The 19,674-nt window shown below is 45.9% G+C and overlaps 2 protein-coding genes and 1 pseudogene across 3 annotated transcripts; 1 reads left to right on the top strand and 2 right to left on the bottom strand.

Moving 5' to 3' along the window:
• Window positions 1-2,029: 2,029 nt before the first annotated feature.
• On the bottom strand, window positions 2,030-6,349 carry LOC136474229 (AP2-like ethylene-responsive transcription factor PLT1; annotated as a pseudogene).
• Window positions 6,350-10,448: 4,099 nt separating this feature from the next.
• On the top strand, window positions 10,449-12,706 carry LOC136474228 (uncharacterized). Its single transcript, XM_066471826.1, has 2 exons — window positions 10,449-10,848; window positions 12,187-12,706. The coding sequence occupies exons 1-2, from the start codon at window positions 10,639-10,641 to the stop codon at window positions 12,403-12,405; spliced, it is 429 nt and encodes a 142-aa protein (XP_066327923.1). The 5' UTR covers window positions 10,449-10,638; the 3' UTR covers window positions 12,406-12,706.
• A 613-nt stretch (window positions 12,707-13,319) lies between these two features.
• On the bottom strand, window positions 13,320-18,819 carry LOC136474227 (UDP-N-acetylglucosamine transporter UGNT1-like). 2 transcript variants are annotated; one of them, XM_066471824.1, is made up of 10 exons: window positions 18,333-18,819; window positions 16,603-16,679; window positions 15,732-15,890; window positions 15,489-15,622; window positions 15,037-15,167; window positions 14,911-14,955; window positions 14,632-14,729; window positions 13,848-13,955; window positions 13,698-13,754; window positions 13,320-13,615 (listed from the first exon to the last, which is right to left on the bottom strand). In XM_066471824.1, the coding sequence occupies exons 1-10, from the start codon at window positions 18,493-18,495 to the stop codon at window positions 13,541-13,543; spliced, it is 1,047 nt and encodes a 348-aa protein (XP_066327921.1). In that variant the 5' UTR covers window positions 18,496-18,819; the 3' UTR covers window positions 13,320-13,540. The 2 variants fall into 2 exon arrangements, with proteins under 2 accessions (XP_066327921.1, XP_066327922.1); XM_066471825.1 differs by having other exon boundaries at window positions 16,542-16,679; window positions 18,333-18,470.
• Between the last annotated feature and the right edge of the window lie 855 nt (window positions 18,820-19,674).

The raw sequence follows: 19,674 nt of genomic DNA, 5'->3' as shown, positions 1-19,674 counted from the left end.
ATTTCATCTCCTCTAAATGACCTTAAATGAAATTTTTGTAAACATCAAAGTTGTAGAACTCATCAAGATGTACAACTTATATTTTGGTCATCTTTTTATTTGATAAAATTTGAAAAGTTCAAATTTTGAATTTCAATAAATGGCAACTTCAAATAAGATTTTGAAACCTTAAATTATTTCAAATAAGAAAGTCATGAACATAAAAGTTGTTGAACACATCACTATCTATAAGTTTTATTTTAGTCATCTTTTCATTTGATCAAATTTGGACAGTTTAAATTTTGAATTTCAATAAATATCAACTTCAAATAAGATTTTGAAACCTTAAATGATTTCAAGTACAAAAGTTGTGAACATAAAAGTTGTTGAACTCATCACTATCTATGACTTTTATTTTGGTCACTTATTCATTTGACAAAGTATTAGTAAATATTATTCACAAATTCATATATCACTCATAGTTTCATGAACTATATGAGAGACATGTTGATTTGTGAACAATGCTTACTGTCACTTTGTCAGATGAAGAAATAACCAAAATAAAAATTGTAGATCTTGATGAGTTATACATCTTTGGTATTCATCACCTTTTCAGCTGAAATCATTTGGTATTTCAAAATCTTGTTAGAACTTGTCATTTTTTTAAATTTGAAAATTTGAATTGCTCAAACTTTGTCAATCGAAGTCTTACAAACATACATAAATATATAGTCTGACACATATACATAAATACATAGTCTCACACACATACATAAATATATAGTTTCACACACATAGGTGGGCCATTTGTAGGGGCGGCTGGTGAGTGAGCCGCCCCTACAAATCGACCCATTTGTAGGGGCGGCTCGTATCACCAGCTGCCCCTACTGTTCCATTTATAGAGGCAGCTAGTCTCGTAGGTCCCGAGCACATTCACTGTAAGGCGGCTCCATCACCAGCCGCTCCTATAAAAAAATTATCCCATTGCTACAAACGTTTTTTTTAGTAGTGTGTCTCGCTTGGTCCAATTAGGCCCAACCGCCCTACGATTCATCATCAATGTAGCACGTCATCGTGTAAAAGACCTCTTTGTCGAGTACGACCCGTGCATAGGTGCGACAGAGGTGGCTGCAATGCCTCCTCTCGCGGCGGCATGCATGCGGCTATGGCAAGTTTAGTAGAAGTTGAGCTTCCTTCATGGAAATGTCGTCGTACGTGCGTCGAGTGGCGACAGATGAGCTACTCCAGACACGTTATTGCTCATAGGTTGGCCCGGTTGATTTTATGTTCTCTGTCCCTTGACTTTGCTTCAGTCGTTCCTTATTATAGATTCTAGCTATATAGCTAGTAATGCTTCTTAGCACTCGGTTATCTTGCTTCTCTTTTCTCGGTCACCATTGGACGCCGGACAAGAGGCAATGGCACCGGCTAGACGCTCCGGATCACTGCTTTCTATGCAACCAGAAGCCGGAGTCCATCGACCACATCATTGCGTCGTGCTTCTTCTCCGGGAAAGTATGGTGGAACATCCTATCCGCCCTCGGTGTCGACGCCTCACAGATCGGTGGGCTTTCCATTCTAGCATGGTGGATCTTCTGGAGGCAGCGATGGAGCGGCGACAAATGCAAGGGAGCCAACTCACTCCTCACGCTCGTGGCTTTAAAGTTATGGAAGAAGCGGAACGCAAGATGTTTCCACCAAACCTTGGCCTTAATTTATATTTCTCGACCTTAATATAAAGATGTACAAACCTTTTGTGCATTCAAGAAAAAAAAAACATGTGCTAGCTAATTAGCAGCGCAACAGTACTGGCTACTGAGTTGATATCATAATAATTAACATGCGAAAAGATCATCGATATAACTACAGACGAACACAGTAGTACGACCAAAAGAACCAAAAGTAACTGTGATCAGAAAAAGAAATATGATAAGTTATTCTCAATGCACGAGTGCACGATGATGATTGAGTCCTCCGAAGAGATTGACTGGACCTTCTGAAACTACCCAAAACTAACAGCACGTCAGGATAACTTACAACACTAACTTTACTTACCCTGACCTGCCATTACCAGCTTCCAGAAAGGCAGCACGCCTTACGTGCATGCACGGGTTAATTCTGCAGAATCGAACCAGAACCTGAGCACGTCGAAACATGACAACAATAACCAAATAACTCTAACCTAGACTTGGATCTTCTAGCTAGCTAATCCCCTATCACTAGCCACTACCTTCTGCCCTCTTCTTCGTCGACCGTACCGTCACCGGTCACCCCATGCCGTTGAAAGGAGAGCTCCAGTTGTTAGAGTACCCGTTCGCCTTCGCGATGCTCACCGTGGATCCCGAGCCCTGCGAGAACTGGTACCCGCTCCTCGCCGCAGCGTACGGGTCCCCGCCGGCTGCTGCTGTCGCCGCCACCATGGCGTCGTACCCGATGAGCTTCCCCTCCTGGTGATCGTCCCCGTAGCTGCACGTGCTCCCCTGGTTGTTGGCCAGTGCTGCTGTGCCCCTGCTGGTCGGCCGCCACGACAGTGCTCGACGGCATGAGGAAGGAGCTGCCGCCACCGAGGCCCTGGTACCCGCCGCTGGTGGCGCCGCCGCTGTTGTAGACTGCCGAGCTCGACGACGCCTGGAAGAAGTTGTGGGCCGCGCTGCCGAGGTGCAGCTGCTGGAGGTCCTGCAGGCTGTGCGCGGCGGCGGCGACGGCTGCGTCCTGCTCGGGCTTGCACCACCCGCGGGACGGCGGCTGGCCGTACGGGTAGACGGAGAGCGGCGACGGCTGCTGGAACGCGATGGTCGGCCAGCCGTGGTGGCCGTACGTGGCGTAGCCGCCCATCCCGGCCTCGGCCAGCTGGGAGATCACGCCGCCGTCCATGTCGGCGCGCCAGATGGTGGCGCCGGCCTCCACGTGGTCCATGGCGTCCTTGAGGCGCCTGGCCGCGCCGCCGACAGGCAGCGTGCTGCTCTCGAGGATGCTCTTGACGTCGTAGCGGCTCATGTCGAAGTTGGTGACGGCGTTGAGGACCGCGGAACTTGATCGCGGCGATGTCGTAGGCCTCCGCCGCCTCCTCCTCGGTGCCTACGTACGAGGGAAAGGAATGTGCACGACGATTAGCTGTAGTAGGGTGCATGATTGGGGTTGTTTCCCAATGCAGGTTAGGTCGATCGTATCGTAGGCGTAGCTATATTTTGCATATTGCGTGCATGCATGCAGGGTGCAAACTGTGTGATTCAAAGCACTAGGGTTTTCTGCTCGACCCTTTGACCCCATGCCCCGGTTTTCTCGGACAACTTTGAGACAAAAACTTGGAAAGGTACATTTGGGACATAGTTAATGCTGTGATCACTATTTTATGCTCCCATAGGGCAACATATAGAATATCTAATCTTCAGTTCTACGAGACGAAGATTTCAAGAAATTTGACTAAAAAAGTACAGAGCGAGATGACGTACTTAGATCTTGGGGACATATATAACACTATGAGTAGTCATTAACTAGCTTAAGGATCTCCATTAACCGAGCAATTTGGCTTTGATGAGTCGCATTACTCACTTAATAGGTGCTAGCGCTTCACTGAGTTCTCAAAACAAACAAATAAACAAGAAAAGAAGGCAGCTAGCTTACTGAATGTGCCCAAGTAGAGATCCTTGTTTCCTGCAACTCTCCCTATCCTTGCTTGCCATCTCCCATGCTGATGATGTCTGCTCGATAAACAACATTGATTTCAATAATAAAAAAATAAAATAAAAACAAGTTTCACAAATCTCTTGTAATTATGCTTTTCCCACAGCAGGCATCTAATGATAATGTGAAATAAAAACATGGAGAATTTTGATTGTATGCACGCAAATCATATATTGCCTACTACTTGTGAAGTTTAATTACCTAGTTACTCCACGATATTTTGATGCCCCACGAGAAAATCCACTGCTATTTCTGAATGTATAGGATCATATTACTGTTAGCCAAATCATCTATGGAAATGAAACATTGAGAATGATACAAGCATCAAAATACTACCTTCTTAGGTATGCAATGTACTCCTGCCTAGTCATATGTTTCATTTCCTCTAGCTCCTTTTCGTAGTTGCTTATCTGCAACAATAAAATTTTGGCAAAAAATGCAATCAAGAACAAATATAATATTTAAAAAACAAATCAAAATGCTTTTGTTATAAGCATTCAGAGAAAAAATCATAATATAGAACTTTGCGTACAGGGAAATTTGTTGTTGTAGTAGTGCCCCAATACTTGAGAGCTGCCAAATCATAAGCCCTTGCTGCCTTGTCTTCCTTGTCATAGCCACCTACAATGACAAGGCAAAATGATCGTCAAAATGGGAAGATCTATACAATGAAAATGCAAGGGCAGGAGCTAAGGTGAATGCATACATACCAAGGTAAACTGCACATTGTTGGTGTCATTCCGGTAGGCAGTGTGTGAAGCCACAGTGTTGACGGAAACAAAAGACAAAATGCTTTATCAGTAGCTCAAGCTTACATATATATGTCTTCTCTATGAGGATATAAGTGATTATTATGGATAAATATTTCATTACCTTGCCTACCCTTGCGACTCTGCCCTTCTCTTCTACAACTATTATCCCACAGATGAGCCTCATACCTCCCTGTCCATCTATGTCTGCACAACCAAAAGCAAGAGCATGTATAATTAATAAGCAAACAAGAAAACTCAAAATTCTGCATATATAGTGCGTTCAAAAAATCATTTGTTATTACCACCCTCAACAAAGTCTATATATATGCTGAATATCTAAAAACTAAGCATAAATACGCTTGCATATATATATCTTTCGATGTTCATTGGCAAATAGAATAAAAGTAACGATAACAGTGCAGTCAAGGAGTACCATTTCAAATGTTAACCATTCCACAACTAGTCATATGAATTGTACATGCATATATACTCCGTTCTCAATCATCTAAGTGATCAGTAGCATATATATGTTGCCGTCATCACAGCACATATGAAAAATAGATCAGTATATTGCATCCACTTCTTAGTAAACGAATGGTATGCTACAGAATTAGTCACCTTATCTTTTAAGTATCAAATGAACTACTAAAGAAAATTAAAAGCAAAATAGCATGGACATTATCTCCAAAGGTTGCACATTAGCATAGATCTCTGATGATAGTTTATGTTCTCGATGGATTGATCGCTCAACAAGGCCATGTAATTTTGCTAGAGTAGTACTAGAACAAGGCCATGAAGAACAATAACAAAATGTATCGAAGACACAAACTATCAAGTTCTAACCTTGTTACACCTCTATATATAGAGGTCCTTTGCCCGAACGTGTCGATGGACTTCCTCGGGACGGCTTCTACCGCGCTGCCAGGCGAATCCATGGCGCCGCTCGCTCGCTTGTTCTCCGACGACGTGCTCTCCGAGGCCGCTCCGCTGGCTCCGCCGCCGGCCACGACCATGGGCAGGTGGGAACCCGTGCTCATCGAGAGCGCCAGGCTCTGGGAGCTCCCAGCAACCGCCACCGTGCCGTTCCTCCCCATCGAATCCGAGCAGCCAAAGCTGCTGGCGCTGGCGTCGGTGCTCATCTCCTCAGGCTGCGGGTGATGCGGAGCTGCTGGCGGTTGCGGCTGGGGCACCTGGTTGTTCCGGAACCAGGTCTTGATCATGGAGAGCTCCATGGTGTTGCTCCCGCTGTTGCTGTTAGTGCTGCTGGCCATCGGGACTCCAGAGAACAGGTAACCGCCGGACTGATCTTGCTCGGAGACGAACGAGTTGCCACCGAGGAAATCTTCGAGCTTGGGCTCGCTGTCTTCCACAGTCCCTCTTGCCGCTGCCCCCGCCCCCGCCCCCGCCGCTGGACCCCACAAGCATCGAGAGCTCCGAGCCACCGCCGTTGTAGTCCAAACCCCTCATGTTCCAATCTGCGAGCAGGAACACCCACATCAAATATCAAGAAAAAAAACCGTGAAAAAGAAATCATGGAATAGTGTGCACCATACGATACAAAAACTAGCAAGAGAGATCATCGACGATCGATCAGGCGAAACAGACTGTTATTAGTTGCGGCCTCCGCCGCTTCTCACCTTGGGTTTCTTGAGGAACCCTGTTGAAGGCCTCCATGATGCCATAAGAAGCTTGATCGTCCCGCAGGCCCGGCACGCCGAGATGCCCGTCGGAGCCCTGCTGCGTGGGTAGGCCATAGAAGTCGCTGGCGCCGGAGATGTCGATACCAGCGGTGGCAGGCGAGCTATCCTGATGATTAGGCTGCGGGTTATCCTGGCCCGATAGCGAGAAGCCCAGCCAGTTGTTCGCGGAAGCCATCTAAGAAGGGTGTGGTGGTGGTGTGATAGAACAGTGAGGGTTTGTTTTGCTTGTGATCAGAGCGGGGATAGCATTGGTGACGACGAGAGGAGATGTAAGGAGAAGCTGATAGGTGGAAGGAGGTATATCTTTCCACCAGGGATAGCACAACACATGTTGGGTCAATGTGAAGAGGGCAGGAAGAAGGGGCCAGAAAAAATATCCTGGCCACCTGAGAGGAGGTGAAAGTGTTGTACAAGGTCTGTATTTATAAGAGAAGTTAAGAACAGAGTAGTCCCGGTTTAATGCTTCTTAGTGAAGGATAAACAGTTCAAGGAAAAAGGGCGTAAGATCTTGTCAAATGTTTTTTTAACAAAAAAATGTTAGTACACTCAAGAGTGGAGAAAAATGTAATTAATGAAAGTTTTCGAGCACATGGAGGTTATTTTGATTTTAGTACAATTTGCTTTTCAGCTGACCACAAGCAAGCTCCAATTAGCAGGGCAGGACTATAGCCAGCCTGCTGACAAGCAATTTGCTGTACGTGCTACAAACTGAAAGGTTATAACCTGCCCCGTGGCTCTTGAACTGCATGCATTACCAACTCTAGATGTTCATACCAAGGGAGCTTTCACATCTAGCACTGTAAGTTAAACCATTACTCTTTGGTATTATTAATTAACGGTCCATACATATCCTTTATCCATTTCGCCGCTACATACAGTCTGAAAAGAAAGCTGACTCGATCGGAACATACAGAGAGAACAGAGGATCAGATCGATCAGGGGACGAAGCCGATCAGCCTGCAGTTTAAAAACGCGCCCAGCATTTCCTTGGATCTCAATCAATCGGAAGCAGCAGCAGCAGCATGCGATAGGTGTGTGCACGCGCCAACCGTGTGCGCGGTGCGCCGCGCCGACGCGTGCATGCATGCGCGCGCGACCGGCAGGTACTGTGCGGACGGTTCGTCCCGTCCAACGACGGCGAATCCAGCGAAAGATTCCCGTAAAAAAAAAGAAGAAAAAAAGAAGGGCTCGCGCTCGCCGCGGCGCGGTCAAACCAGCCCCCCCGCACGCACACCTGTGGAAGCCGGAAGCTAGTAGCCGATCGATCTCTGACATGTCGCGAGCCGCGGCATGCGCGGCCGTCCGCCGGCCCGCGCGTGCGCCTCCGAGTTCCAACCCGCCCGCCGCTAATAGGGCACAAGGCTACGCGGGCAGCGGCGGCAGCCTAGGCTTGCCCGCTCTATAATATTCGGTGGGGGCTGGTGCTTTCGAGGTGAGTCGCTGGATTGGACTACTGGTATGTATGACCTTGCTTGGACGCGACTGACCGAATTGAACCCCGCATTTCGGAGATCAGTTTCTGGTTTTTGCAGCGGGCGTGCCTGAAGCCAACCAATGCCACTGTAGCTGAGCTGAATGTTCTCGTATGTACGTATGCGTGTTCTCGAACACTTCATCACTTTTGTGAGTGATGAGTTCGTTCACTGTACTGCTAGCTGCTAGTACTAGCGTTGATGTTCTTGAGAAGTAGAGGCCGTCTTCGAGCAGAGCAGTTCCAGAGTTGTCCTGCGAGAAATAAACAGCTTTGTTTCAGAGCGCAGTGATAGACAAAGACTCACAGCCTGTTCTGCTGGTTGGTTTAGTGTGAGAGAAAAATATTATTCTAACTTATAATCCACGATCGTATACAATCGTTTACGGCCTGCCGAATAGGCTGTCAAAGATTTGGTGGTTTAGTATTAGCTTTTCGACGAATTGCGCCAGTGCAGACACGTCAAATCACCTAGCTACTCCTACTTGCTATATTGAGCATGTTCACTGATTGGTTTCTGGGCTGATAAGTTCGGCTGGTGCTGGTTTATTGTGAGAGAAAATATTATACCATAGCACGCTGATAAGCACTGGCTGAAATCAACAAGCAAATAGGCTGATTCTGAAAATGCAAGACTGAAAGAAACTGCAAGTGTCAGTATGTATAGCTAGTGTGAAGGCTCACTCTCTGCGTGCCTTCTCTGGTCACAGATATATATTCTAATGCGTTCTACAGTTATCTTTTCTTGATCATTCCTTGGTACCATAATCAAATGATCCAGACCCACGGTCTTCTCCGCATCAGTCGGGAGCGAGCCCTCTCTCTCTCTCTCTCTCCCCCTACACACACACACACCTCTCTCTCTCCGTATCGAGAAGCGCCCGTCCAGCCCCAAAGCGCGAGAAAGGTTGAGCTTAAAGAAAGGTCACGGTGACTCCGAATAGAGTAGGGGCGCTGGGGTTGCAAGCTGTGCCCTCTACGAGGACACACACCCTTGTCTTCCGGGCACACTAGGGGTGGAGGAGGATCGTACCGTAACAGTGCTGCTGCACGCACCGGAGGAGTGCCCTAAACGTCTCGGCGCGGAGCCGGCCATGCATGTGCAGTTTTCCCAGGACCAGACAGGGATAGATTACACGCGGAGAAGAAATATGCATGTCAAGGCGATCAGGTAGCACAGGTCGGCTACTACAGTGGAGTAGTAGGTTGGTAGCTAGCTAGCTAAGCTAGGGTGAACTCCGTACTGAATTGAACATCCATAACAAGCCTTTGAGTTAGGATGAAACAAACGCGAGCACATGTGTACAAGCATGTGTAGCATCACGATTCACGATACATACATATGAGTGTATATATACATACATACCTGCTTGTAATCTATTAAGATCACATAATCCAGCCATCATCGAGATATGCATGGCCATCAATTTGTGCCAGAGAGTATGCATTTTACATGCAATTTGCCGTCGTCCTACATGTTACACATGCATGCAGATCATCAACTAGGTAGCACGCTTTTCCGCAAGCCCATGAGTGAAAACAGTCTCTACACCTACACGCAACACCTGCGCCAAACATGCTTCCACATATATATATATATCGATCTCACCAGTGAGATCACATTGTAAATATATCTCCACCACATGCAGCACGGAGAACAACTTGCATGTCAGCAGGCTGGCTATAGTCCTGCCCTGCTACCGCGACTCTCGCATGGCCTGGCGCCCTGGCCCCGTCCGAAAATGTCGGTCCTCGCCCTGCCCTTCACCTAGTTATTCTCTGCGCGCGGGCCAGTACCAGTGCATCCCACACAGGCAGAGGCAGCCGTTGGTGTTTTCCACGGTGCACGTGAGGCGCCGTGTAGCTTCCCCATGCACAGCACCGCTGCACTATGCATGGGATCCTCCTCGGCCGCGCGCGCCAGCCACGGAGCCACCACCCACCACCTTCTCCTCCACCCAGCAGGGTAGCTAGGTAGCGCATCAGTACGTACAGGCGGCCACGAGCGGCGTATTGATCCTGGGATAGAATATTGGCGTCCGGACCGGTCCTGCGCTCGGTTCCCGTGCTTCCTGCCCAGGCGAGCTTTGACCGTCAAAGCGCGCGGAGCCGGCCGGGGTGCGTCCAGGCGGCCGGGCTGGCGGGGCGGGCGGCGCTAGCCACGCAGAGGCTGCCTGCCTGATGTACTACTGGGCGGTGAAAAAGTGAAACACATGCCGTTGAACGGGCGGGGTTAATCTGGGAAGCTGTCGAAGAACACGCTTAACGCCCCTCGGTTACGCCGTGTGCGCGTACGTACGGGTTAAACAAATCCCCCCCTGCGATCGCCGGTCAAAAATACGGGGCGCTCCGTCCAGGGGGTGAGACAAAAAGGTGAAAGGACGACCACTACCTCTGCTGCCATCTGTACGTCTTGCTCTCGCAGCAGCTGCTGCTACCAGTTTTCAACAATCTCTGCTGCTAGGCGCATATGCATGCAGCTCGTCCCGTCCCGTCCGTAGACTGCGTGTGTTCGGCACTTGGAAACGTCCGTGCGTGCGTGCACACACTCGCGTTTCTTCGCTAGATGCTGCTGCATGCACACGTTGCACACGCGGACGTTATGATTTTTTTTTGGCGGCTCCGCAATTCGCCACGGCCCACGGGTCTCTCGAACGGAGACGACTCGGGCCGAATTAGTTGCTGGTTCACTCCGGTCCACCAAAAAGGGCCCAATACATGGGAATGGGCCTAATTCATTTGTCGGTCTGGGTCCTACTCTCGGTGGGCTGGAATAAGCGCCCGTGCAGTCGCTGGCCGGCCGGACACGCAGCGCGTACGTGAGTGCTGCGAGTGTTGCCGACTCGAAGAGTCGAAGTCGACTCTTATCGCCCCGCAGGCAGAACCGAAGGCGGTCTCCACTCTCTAGAGACAGCCGCCGCCGCCGGTGGTTCACAAGCCGCCGCTACTCCACCAAGCCCCACGGAGACGGAACCCAAATTCCAACCCGACTCCTCCAGCCAGCCAGCAGCCCAGGCGGCGAACCGAGGGCCCTTGAGCTCCCTCCTCGCGCATGGCGTCCCCGTGGTGCCTCTCGGCTCCGGCCGCCGCCCCGCCGGTGGCGGCTGCGCCGGGCGCCCTCGGCGTCTCCGCGTCGGCTTCCTTCGACCTCGCGCGTGTGCCGGTTCCCGCTGGTAGGCGGCGCAGGTGGGACGCGCTCGTGGTCTGCGCGGCGCCCGACGAGGAGAAGATTACCAAGCGGTCGCCCCTGGATTTCCCCATCGTAATTCTCTTAGCTCTTCAACTTACCTTCAGTTCATTTAATTTTAACAGCTTGTCCTGGTGAGATTGGAGGCTTAATTTTTGGGTCAGTTAAGCTGACCAAGCACCGGTTTAGGGATCGGGGTAGACAAAAGCGGTAGAAAAGATACATAGGTTGTGGTGTGGACTACTTCCTTATGCTTTAGCTTCAGATGTGGTTTCGGCCTTCATCTATTTTTTAGGGTTTTACCATTTCGTATATGTCTGGCGAAGATACCCCTGCGAAAATGATAATTTTTATTTAAGCTTACTGATTTATTATGAATGTGATAATTTCATCTGTCCAAACATAAACTTTTATTGCCATAGACTTTCTGGGGTAGTAGCTTGTTGTGCTAATAGATATCTGGAGCTTCAAATTTATATTCGCTCCTAAATACTGACTGTACACTATTTGGCAGCTGCAGCTGCTGTGGCCGCATATATGCACTACTAATCTTAGTTTAGATTTGTGCAACAGCAGCTGCAGCTGCAGCCTGGTAAGTGCAGCCGAGCAGTGTGGTGCCTTCAGAATGTGTAGCTTCTATATATTCTTTTCTTTGTAATAGTCTTCCATTATCAAAGTGATAGAATGCTGTGACGAGCAGTCATGACCTGTTTTTGGTGAACTCACTGCCTTAATTTTTTAAGGCCAGACTATGTAAATGGCTTCATGACTGTATGTATTACATGTTGTGATATATGAAGATAGGCATTTCTTGGTAATGGTTTTCTTTTATAACCAAAGTAGGGAACTAGCGATTGCAGATCTGTTGCAACTTTTTCAATGATTATTCTAGCCGTTGGTGTGGTCGTGTGGACGATCTGTCCAGCCTAGCAAAATATTGTTCAAACATGATAGGGCTAGGGAACTGGATGGTTTATTGGTGATCTGGGATTATTCAACAATGGCTAAACCGCAGCAATGGCAGCAGCAGAGCCAGATCGCCCTCTCTTGGAGGCTCTGATCAACAGTACTCTGCTTCTACTTACCCCTCACAATCAGCTGGCCCTTAGTTATATCCCCTAATGGCCGGCTGTACACTAGCAAACCTGCTAACCAAACCTGCTAACCAATCTCCTATTCTTACTCTCCAGATCCAAACTTGTATCAGCAGCTCCCCTAACAGATAACTATGGCCCAGAATCAGCCACTAGAGCTGGCGCCCTCTTCTTCTTCTTCTTCCTAGTGTACTGCTTTCCAATGAAAGCGTCCACAACAAAACATGACTATAGTGATTTAGATATGTTTCATACACTTCTTTTCGCTTCAATATATTGACATCAAGATTAATTTCTAATGTTGTTTGAATGTTGCTAGGAATGGGAGAGACCAAAGCCTGGAAGGAGACCTGATATCTTCCCTAAGTTCAGCCCAATGAAGACACCATTACCGCATCCATTACCGGCTGATGATCCTCTAGATGACGATGAAGAAGAGGAAGAGGAAGAACAACCACCACCTCAGGAGGAGCCACAAGAGGATGATCCAGACAAGGAAGAACCTGAGGAAGATGACCCGGACAAGCCAACCGAGTAATTTTCAAATGGCTTGAGGTGTGGTAGAGATAGACAGTGGGCAAAGATGTGCTACATCTTTGGAGCACGCAAGAGATCTCAGTTCTGTTTGAACTGTTTGTTCTGCCGGCTTATATAGGCTCTAGATGCATAAGTTTGTTATGACCTCCTTTGAGCTTTTCTGAAGCTATGAAAGTTTTGTTTTACGAATTACAGATTACAGTGTGATATCTGTGATTGCATGTATTCTCACTTTTTCTATCTTGAAGTAAGTAGCTTGTACATTGCAACAAAGACGACTGCAATTATGTTATTCCAAAACCTGTCTTCAGTGTATTTGACATGGTTCTTGAAGTTAGCTTGTTTAGTTGCATCGTTGATTTGTGTCGGGTATGCATAAAATGAGTGATGCACCATTTTGCACTTTTGAACTACTCCCTCCGTGCCAAATTAACTGTCGTTTTAGGTTTTCGTGCCGTAAGTTTAACTAGATTTGTAGAAAATACGTACATCATTTGTATCTTCATATAAATTTATTATGAAAATAGATTCAAAGATCTATCTAATGATATCAATTGTGTATTATAAATATTAATATCTTTTTAGATAAAATTAATCAAAGTTATTTCTCGGAAAGCGAGAACTATAGTTATTTTGGGACAGAGGGAGTACGCCTGAATGAACATTTCAATTTTGGACGGTACATGTTTACATTTGAACCTGAAGACTGGAAGTACAGTAATCAATTTTGGACCGGTGCATGTTTCACATTTGAGCCTAAAGACTGATTTTCGATCAGATCGTTTTGTATCATGTGCCTTTTACCTAAGTTCTTCATTATATTCTGCACGGTTATTCAAGTTTCTATGTGCCCTTCACATAAGTTACTCATTGTATTTTGCATGTCTATTCGAGTTTAAAAGAGAAACGATCATAAAGCGACAGTAAAAATTCGGTATACTCTATTTCCTTGTCAGTTTTGTAGTGTTCATGAGGGCTTTAGTTTAATACATACAGGAAACCTACAAAATTTCTCTCCCATATGTAGGAGCAAACAGCATAAATAACGGTACTTTTGTTAAGCACACTGGCCCCTGAATGAAACACCAAGTCACACCCAACGTCTACTCCCAGTCGATCCCACTAGACATCATCATCTACTTTCCTTTGATCTTGCAGTAGGCATACAATCCAGAGCCCAGAAACCCTAATCCCTGACCGATAACATTAAGCTGCATACGAAACTGGGGTTCAGTATTCACGGGAGGTTATACAAACATAAGTGGCGCATAAGAAACAAGCCCAAAAACTTACAAGATCAAAAGGAAGGCCACCAAATAGCACCCAACCAATTCCAACGGTGAAGAAATCCTGCAGAAACAGCGTAACATGAATATCACTACTCAAAAATGGTTTGTATGTTGGCCTATACGGTTGAGTGGAATAACTGGATGGCAGCTGTACCTTCAAGTTTCCACACATCGTTTGTGTGAGTGCAGAATTCAGGATTGTGTTCCAGAAGATAGTGTAGTTCAGTAGAAATGCTAAGATGCACGAAAATAGCAGCACAGCCTACAAGTGAAATTTCATTATTAGTGACATTCATAACTTTATTGACATTACATGATATAATGGAATACTACTTGACATACTCACTATTTTGTTGTCTACCTGTTTTGAGTGTTAAATTAGTATGAAAAATAAACAAATTATCATGTAAAGTGACCTGAAGATCATCTACAGCAGCTATACTATACACTAGTAATTGGACTGAATGAAAGAATTTTGAGGTTTCAAACTGGAGGCACTATCAATAGGTCATCGTAATAGTATTATGGATAATTGTTGCTAAATTAGAACATGATAAATGATATTAAAGGACTAGAGGGTGGTATTATCAAAATTATCAGCACCAGCAAAACTTGACTTGGGTGAGAGTGAGTCTCTGTGACTACACACAAGGTAGTGCTCATGTGCTTCAGTAACATGTGCAATCCAAGCTAATTTCTAGACTTGACCGGATCTCAAAGATAGTGAAACAAACAGAACAATGTCTTGCAAACTAAACTTCCAGCTGCAGCATGAGTCCAAGGGCTAACTGGCTAATTGACAGTACAAGCACACGGATGAAGATAATTAACATGACTCATGGCTTTTGAATTTCGTGACGTGCATTCACAGTCTTTAAATGCCTACTAAAACTGACAAAAGCATGCACAAATTAACTTAACCATGAATCTAGTGTTACCATGAACCCAGGGGAATAAAGGTAGGGAAATTCCATGGTCCTCTTTAGGTCACCCTGAATATATGTCAAGAACAGTACTGAAGGTCCACAGACAAGTCCTGAAATCCAGACAGACAGGTTATAAGATACAACAACAACAACAACAACATAGCCTTTCAGTCCCAAGCAAGTTGGGGTAGGCTAGACAGGTTATAAGATGGTAAGATATAAGAAGATTGATCTGAAGTTAAGAGCAATCAAATAGTGTTTGAGAAGAAAAAAGGGCAATCAAAATAATACCATTGCACCACATCAGGCCAAAGCTATTGAGGCCACTAGATTTTCCTAGGGGAGGAAAAAGAACATCTGGTCAGAAGGATTTGTACGGTCAAAGAACATTATATGTTGGAAAGGAAACTGCTTTACCTATACGGTTGATAGTAGCAAGATAAACAGCTGTCGTAATGTTGGCCACAAAGACAATAGCATACCCACGAGCATCAAATGACAAGTCTCGAGCTCCAGCAACAAATGCACCAAATACAATCAAAGCCACACTGATAAAAAGCTTGGTTAACAACCAGATAGTGGAACATTATAGATTCAGAACAGTACCAAGTTTTGAAAATGTTCAGCATAACAAATGCTGTATCCAAAGAAAAAGGGTACAGGTACAGTAGTAGGTACAGAAACCTATTACTACTGGATGAAACAAATATAATCATATAATCAAAGGCTTATACAAAATCAATAATTTGTTCAAATACTTATGTTTGACACTGCCTAGGGCATAAATGCATTAAACGAAACGAAACTCTTAGAACTGTGTACTGGTAATAATAAGAAACAGCGAACAGAACAAATATCCATATATTTACCTGCCTATTATAGGTGGGGTGTGCTTCTGCTTTGCCAGGAAATACTCCATTGTCATTGTAAACACGACTGTTGTGCGCCGTAGAGTTGTATACATAGGGACGTTAACTCCACGGACTGATTCCATCGAAGCTAGCTTTTTACCAAAAAAAAAAGAAAAGTAAATACCAGTGAGAATTCAACATGAACAGAAATGCATGTGCCTAATTATTGAACACATTAATCTTGTAAGGGAGTCAGCATACCATGTAGAGTAAATAAGCCAAGGAAAGAGGTGTGGTGCGCAACAACATCCTAAATGGCACAAAGAATATTGAATCAGAAGGCACTGATGGATCACTATTTGTGAAGGAGATGATCTTTAAACGTCTCAGAACATAAAGAAGGCACGTTGAGCACACCATCTGCACATGTTTGTTAAGTGTTAACAAAGAAAGGAGAAATACATAAATGATAGAATACAAATGTAAACCAAGAAGTTTAGCCAACAGACATCCAAAGGCAAAGGAAGGTTTTATAAAGCTATGTTCCATCAACAGCTACCGAAAGATTTGGGATCCACTATTTCCCAGGGATGATAAAAAGTGAAGTATTTGCGGCACTTCAAGCAAGACTTGGAACATTATTGAAATAAGATTAAAGGCAGTATTTGTTGATATTTGGAACTATACCATGGGACAAAATTAAATATTTTCAATAACAAATTGATTACAAAAATATGTACGGTCACCCCCAAGTATTTGTTGATATTTGAAAATGTAGATGTTGGGCTTGAATTTTACCAGCTCCTCCAATTTACCACTATAAATGAGGATCCCACCAAAGTCCTCAACAGATTACTGTTAATCAGTTCAAATTAAAAATTTGCACTTACATTTTAAATTTAGAATTTCCTGGACAGGATTTGTTCTCCTGGTATCCAATGGGAAAAACAGTTACCAGTGGAAACTGAACCCTGGACTAGACTAATCACATAGACCCATACAACACTGAAAACTTGAAAGAAATTGTTTGCTAAGAATTCGATGGAACACAGACATGTAACTTTCACGTACTCCATCCAGAAAAGTGCATGAACCATGCACGCCACAGATTTTCCCAGAACACATCCAGTACCTGAAGGAGCGTGATGACATTTGCACAAGGGAAACTATACGAAGACAGAGCTGCTTTGTTAAACATCACTAGCAACACTGCAAATTGAAAAGTATCAAAATTAGGACAACAAATGGGTTCTGAAAATGGAAAACAAAACAATAACACATCATATCCCTGTGGACATTGGTTATTTGGTTACCATGCTTCTAGAGCTAAAAAAGATGGCATCACAGAGTGAATCATCAAGGAACTCAAATGAATGTATGGGTATAAACTAGTAGCAGATTAACAGTGTGTACAATAATTTGAGGCACACAAGTATAACATGTGGAGACAACATAACTAAATATTGCATTGGCACACTGCACATGTTAAGGAGAATACAGAACAAACAAAACAATGATCAAGAAACCTTTTTTATAATTATTTTTCCTTGCTCAACCAGATGGTTGATGCAAATACACGATCTATCTAAATATTTAAAAGAAGCAACAGAGATAAACCAAAATTAAGGTGAAACGATTCAAGTAAAACTGACTACCATGCATTGTGCAGAACTCCTTCAACTGGTATTATCAGCAGAACACAAGTGAGTTCCAGTGCAATTTTAGTCATGAATGCAAAACGGGGGTATCATTAGTAAGTCCAACATAACCAGTCCAACTACGGTAACCCGTTCACAGTTCTCCAACCTCCAGTAAGCACATATAAATGGAAGATGAGTTTAACTGTGCAATCCAAACCTCATTCATCACTTAACAATGACTCAAATCTTCCACACCAATTTTTCCCCCTAAAGTGAAAATGGTTTGCTGATTTTCCTCAGTAGGACCACCTTCCTTTGTTCCAATTTTGTCATGCAACTAATGATAAATGGGCAGGTTTCAGTTCAAAAGGCTAGCTAGCCAGATAATTAGATGAGGACAATGATGTATCTATTCTATTAAATGGTTATTCTTATCCAATTGAACCATCATCCAAACAGGGAATTGAAGCAATTTACATCCTATCATCAGCACCAAACAATATATAGTACATGAGATAACAGGGAACCATCACTCTTCCTGACAGGCCCTGTGTCTGATCCAAATTCATACATATGCCTCCTAGAAACCTTACTTTGTTATTAAATGGCGTATTGCTTTCTAAATCCTATTCCAACAGGGTTCTGTGGTCATGTTCCCCTACAAGTGTGCCCGAGCAATAAGCATAGGTCCACTGCAAACTCCAAAGGCAGATAAGGCAGCACAGTAGCCCCATTTGTAACGACCAGAATTCAGCTAACACTAGGACAGTATGTCACAGATTCGTCATGATGGAAAATTCAGTTATCTGTATGAAATAGCCAGTTCCTACTTACATATAGAATTTCATAAACATGTATGAAGTATGTACTTTGTACGTTGCGTATAACCCATAGGCAACAGAACTACGAAAATGGTCTCTCTTCCCAAAAGCTCGGTGGTGTTGGCAAAAGCCGAAAGACCAAAAGCACGAGTCAACCATCCTGCACGAACTCCAAAATCACGTAGCTGAATTCAACAGAAAACGTGACGACTAGCACAAGCAACAAGTCAAACACGTGATGCAGGTGCTCTCGCGTCCCCAAATTCCCTGAACGCGACGAACGAAACAACCCACCCGATCCCGAACCGCGAGCAGTCCACGCGGCGGCGCGACCGCTGCAGAAACAAGCAAACCAAGCCGCCCGCCCGGGAGGGAGGGAGCCGATCGGGCGTAGCGCGTACCGGAGCATGCCATGTAGGAGAGCGCGGCGGCGGCGCCGCGGCGGGTCATGGCGGAGCCCTTGAACAGCACGGCGTCGTCGCCGCCTCCCCCTCCGCCGTTGCCCTTCCCAACGTCCGCCGAGACCGGCAGCAGCGCGCCCCTCTCCCCGCCGCCCTTCGCCATCCCTCCGGCCGCCGGGATCTCCGCTCCCCGATCCGCCTCCTCGCCTCTACCGCCTGCTCCGCCCGCCCGCCCGCCCGCCTGCGAGCACGCCGAGGCCGAGGACGAGGAGCAGCAGGCAGGAGGATATTTCTGTCCCCACCACCCACTTACTTGGCCCTGGCCCCCGATGCAGCACGCGACGGCGGAACTGGCCGTTTTGTGCGCCGCGCTGGAAACGGGTGCGGGGTCGTCTGTCTCGTCCTCGCCTAGGCGACTGACTGGCTCGGCGATGCGGTCGCCGGTCAGCGACCGCGGGTGCGGGCCTGGGGACTGCGGATGCGGAAGCTTCTGCCCGGCCGCGCCCGCGCCTGCCAGGCGTGGCCAGCGCGGCAGCCGCCTTTTATTGGAAGCGAACGGGCGGGTGCGCGCTTTGGCAAGTTGCCGGTTGCCGCTCGGTGCCTGGCCTGCCTCGCGCGTCACGTTGCGACTCGCGACTTGCGTTGCTTCGCGGCGTTGGACCGTTGGTCACATCGCGATCGCGTCGGGGTCACAGCATCGATCGAACTCGGCCAGCGGATCAGTGGACGATTGGGGAGAGGGGGTAGGAGTAGTACAGTACAGCCGGGTAAGCGTGCGATGTCACCACCGGGCACCGGCTAAAGTCTAGGATGTCTGTCACGTGGCGTGTCATGTAGAAGTGTTTGAATAATAATAATAATAATATAAATTACATAAGTCATCAATAATCTGCGAAATAAATTTATTAAACCTAATTAATCTATCATCAGCACATGCTTATTGTAGCTCCGTATTATCAAATCATGAACTAATTAGGTTTAAAAAAATTCGTCTTCTAATATAGTCACAATCTGTGCAATTAATTATTTTTTAGTCTATATTTAATACTTTATATATGTGTTCAAATATACGATGTGATAGGGACTAAACCTTAGAGGAGAAGCTAAACAAGAAGCTAATCCTCGGCAAGGGGATGAGATCCAGCGATCCACCAGCCGGGATACGGTGGCGCTCGGGTGTCGTTCATCCGATGGCATACCTCCGATCTGCACTGCCCAGCCCAGGGCTGCAGGTTCAACGGATCGAGGATCTAGATTGGCGATATGATGATTCTTCGCGTCACTCATTTTTGGGAAGTAATTGGAGATATCATGTGCTATTTTTTTCCAACTTATTACATAA

Source organism: Miscanthus floridulus, chromosome 8, assembly GCF_019320115.1.
Source record: "Miscanthus floridulus cultivar M001 chromosome 8, ASM1932011v1, whole genome shotgun sequence".
Classification (NCBI taxonomy): Eukaryota; Viridiplantae; Streptophyta; class Magnoliopsida; order Poales; family Poaceae; genus Miscanthus; species Miscanthus floridulus.
Note: the sequence above shows the minus strand (reverse complement) of the source record. Positions and strands in the feature narration are given on the sequence as shown.

What these genes read in the sequence shown, in the direction of transcription:
- LOC136474228 (XM_066471826.1), top strand. Translation starts at nt 10,639, where the DNA reads ATGGCGTCCCCGTGGTGCCTCTCGGCTCCGGCCGCCGCCCCGCCGGTG. An exon ending in CGCCCCTGGATTTCCCCATC is followed by an intron (nt 10,849 to 12,186) that starts GTAATTCTCTTA and finishes GAATGTTGCTAG; the next exon opens with GAATGGGAGAGACCAAAGCC.
- LOC136474227 (XM_066471824.1), bottom strand. Translation starts at nt 18,495, where the DNA reads ATGGCGAAGGGCGGCGGGGAGAGGGGCGCGCTGCTGCCGGTCTCGGCG. An exon ending in TGGCTTATTTACTCTACATG is followed by an intron (nt 15,623 to 15,731) that starts GTATGCTGACTC and finishes TTTGGTAAAAAG; the next exon opens with CTAGCTTCGATGGAATCAGT. An exon ending in TTTATTCCCCTGGGTTCATG is followed by an intron (nt 13,956 to 14,631) that starts GTAACACTAGAT and finishes TTTCACTTGTAG; the next exon opens with GCTGTGCTGCTATTTTCGTG.